The 3,033-nt window shown below is 33.3% G+C and overlaps 1 protein-coding gene across 1 annotated transcript; it reads right to left on the reverse strand.

The window, feature by feature from the left end:
- Positions 1-1,421: 1,421 nt before the first annotated feature.
- On the reverse strand, positions 1,422-2,241 carry LOC139874717 (auxin-responsive protein SAUR36-like). Its single transcript, XM_071862126.1, has one exon. The coding sequence runs from the start codon at positions 1,921-1,923 to the stop codon at positions 1,429-1,431; it is 495 nt and encodes a 164-aa protein (XP_071718227.1). The 5' UTR covers positions 1,924-2,241; the 3' UTR covers positions 1,422-1,428.
- Positions 2,242-3,033: the final 792 nt, after the last annotated feature.

A 3,033-nucleotide genomic window follows, 5' to 3' on the forward strand; every position in this document is an offset into this window, starting at 1 on the left:
TTATAAATGTTTACGAGATAGACACAAGTACTTAAAATATATTCTACGTTGAGTTGTACCACCCTGCATATCTTCCCTAATAGCTTGGTAACTACTATTTACATGTGGTATTGTAAACGCGAATCCTGTTGATAGATCTATCGGGTCTGACAACCCCAACCGGACTGGACGACCAGTATTCAACGGTTGCACAGTACTTCGTTTCGATGACTACTCTTGGTACAGTGTAGTGAGATTTCATAATAAAGGGTATATGCGACATTGATTAAATGTTAAGTATGGTTGCCAAGTGCTCAACCACTTAGAATATTTGTCTTAAAACGTTTGTGTGTATGAAATATTGTGGTCTATTAAGATGTTGAAATGATTGTTATGATAAACCTATGAACTCACCAACATTTTGGTTGACACTTTTAAGCATGTTTATTCTCAGGTATGAAAGAAACATTCCGCTGTGCATTTGCTCATTTTAGAGATATTACTTGGAGTCGTTCATGGCATATTTAAGTCAACGCCTCACAATGAGACCAAATGTTGATGACTTCGTCCAGGAGGTTTAGGACGGGTTGTTAGACAAATATGTAATTTGCATTTTTATTTTGTTATATATACGTATTTTATTGTAATATATCACATTTATTTCATTATAAGGTTGAAATCAAAATGTGAGTTTAACGATAAATGCATTTGTTATAGTAATTATGTAAGCATATATCTCTATATTTATATATTTGTATATGTATTTCGGGTGTTAATTGATATATCCAAGGATGAAACTTTTCATCCATATCTATTTAAGTTCATTCATATTCGTATTCATATTCATTTAAGTTCATCCATATCTATTACGAAGCGGGTGGATCGAATGAATATCCAATGGATCAAGTGACCATTATCATCCTAACCATGACCCAAAGTTAATTAGATAAAAAAATACGGAGTATGTGTGAAACAATTTTTGTATTAAACTTGTCACTCTGTTAGATTTTATTTATATATCACTTCGTATTATACGTTTTAGTCTTTTTAGAAAAAAATAGTAATATTCAAAGATAAATACATTTTCCTATGTAATACGGATTACAGAGTACTATATATAAGTACGGAGTATTTTCAATAACAGATTACATTGTAAAATTAGTAATATTCAAAGATAAATACATTTTCCTATGTAATACGGATTACAGAGTACTAGATATATAAGTACGGAGTATTTTCAATAACAGATTACACTGTCACAACTAATCAATCAATATTCATGATATTTTATAGTCATTATCATTTGCGGAATTTTAATTGAAAGAACCCATTAATCTATCACAATGTAACCATTTTAAAAAATTTATGCTATTTATTTATGTCCACAAAAACGAAAAAGTCTACAAAATACCAAAAATAACTACGGGAGTATCTACTATCTAGCTAAATTTATAACCACCGCAACATTTTCCGGCCACCACATACGGCGGAGATCCTAGTCTTCACGTTCTCAAACTCTGATATCCGGCACGGAAGTTTAATAGCGCCGGGATGATTATGGCCGTACTCCTCTTCTGCCTTCCTCAACAACTGTCCAAACAACGGATGATTTATATATATCACCGGCACCAAAACCCTTTCATAATCTTCGTCATCATTGCCCACGTACACCGCCATCTTTCCCTTCGGAACCGCCGTACGACCCGTTTCTATTATCGGATCCTGCCGGAACCGTAAATAACCCGAACGAGATGACGGACTTTTGTAGCAAATTTCTCTTGCTTTCGTCTTAACTCGAGCGACCCACTTCAAGATTCTTGATAAGGATTTTGAGGATGAGTTAATCCGGCGGTAACCTGACGCCGGCCAGTGATTTCTCCGGTGAAGGCATCGGAAAAGGGAGGTGACTCTGTGTTTGAGCAAAAACCCTCGAAATTTCTTCATTTTTTCAGGAAAATGAAAACCCAAGTTACGAAATCAAGTGAAAAGATGGAATTAAGGAAAAAGATTGAAACTTGATGATGGGTTTTGGTTTTAAGAAAAGGGCCAAGGGTCTGCAACAGACATGGTTAAACGGAACAAGGTGAGACAGATTTCAGAGAGAGAGATGGGTATGTTTGACATGTTCTTTTGTAGCTATGATCTAAAAAATAATTTCATTTTTCTTTTTGGTTTTTCAATTGGATTTAAATTTTTAAAACCACCGAGTTTGATGATGATACAGGTGTGAATGTGTGACAAAGGGGAAGATGAAATGCAATAAAATGTGGAGTCATACATATATAGAGAAATTAATAATAAATGAATGATCCCAGTTTACAATAGATGTTAGCTTACACGTGTTATTTTCACAAAATAACGATCACCATTTGTATACCATAATAAATAATAAATAATTTTTATTTTTTATTTTTTATTTATTCAATTCAATTATTCAAGTATGGGTCGATTTAAAATTAAAACTGAGCCGGAGAGAAAATAAATAGAGAGAAAGATTGGGAGACTGTTTTGTGAGAAGTTTTATCTATTTCATTCCTTGTTTTTTGCAAAAAAAAAAAAAAAAAAAAAAAAAAAAAAAAAAAAATTAGGATTCGGATCTAGGGCAAATTGCACATCAAGGGCTGCTGATGAAGATCGAAGGGGATACAAGTATACAACAGTAACAACCAAAAGGATCGATGGATTCAGTCAAGCAATTTCATGGTTACATAGTTTATAATCTTCAATTTCCATGAGTGTTAGAAGGAAGCAGATCTTTGGAGGCTTTTTGAGCTTAACAAAATTGAGGGGCACGCGCTACGTCGCTAAGAATTATTGATTGCTATTAGATAATTTTTTTTTGAAAAGCAAGAATATTATATATAGAATCACAAGAGTACAAGCAGAAGGGAAACTTATGCTCCTAAGATCCTGATACAACAATGAGAATTCGACACAAGTTTGCAAAGGAAGCAAACATACTAGAGTATACACTACAAATTGAGGTAAATGCTAGGATTATTTAACCATGCTAACCACTCTATTTTTTTTTCCTTTCGATCTATGCAAAATTCA

This window comes from Rutidosis leptorrhynchoides, chromosome 1, assembly GCF_046630445.1.
Source record: "Rutidosis leptorrhynchoides isolate AG116_Rl617_1_P2 chromosome 1, CSIRO_AGI_Rlap_v1, whole genome shotgun sequence".
Lineage (NCBI taxonomy): Eukaryota > Viridiplantae > Streptophyta > Magnoliopsida > Asterales > Asteraceae > Rutidosis > Rutidosis leptorrhynchoides.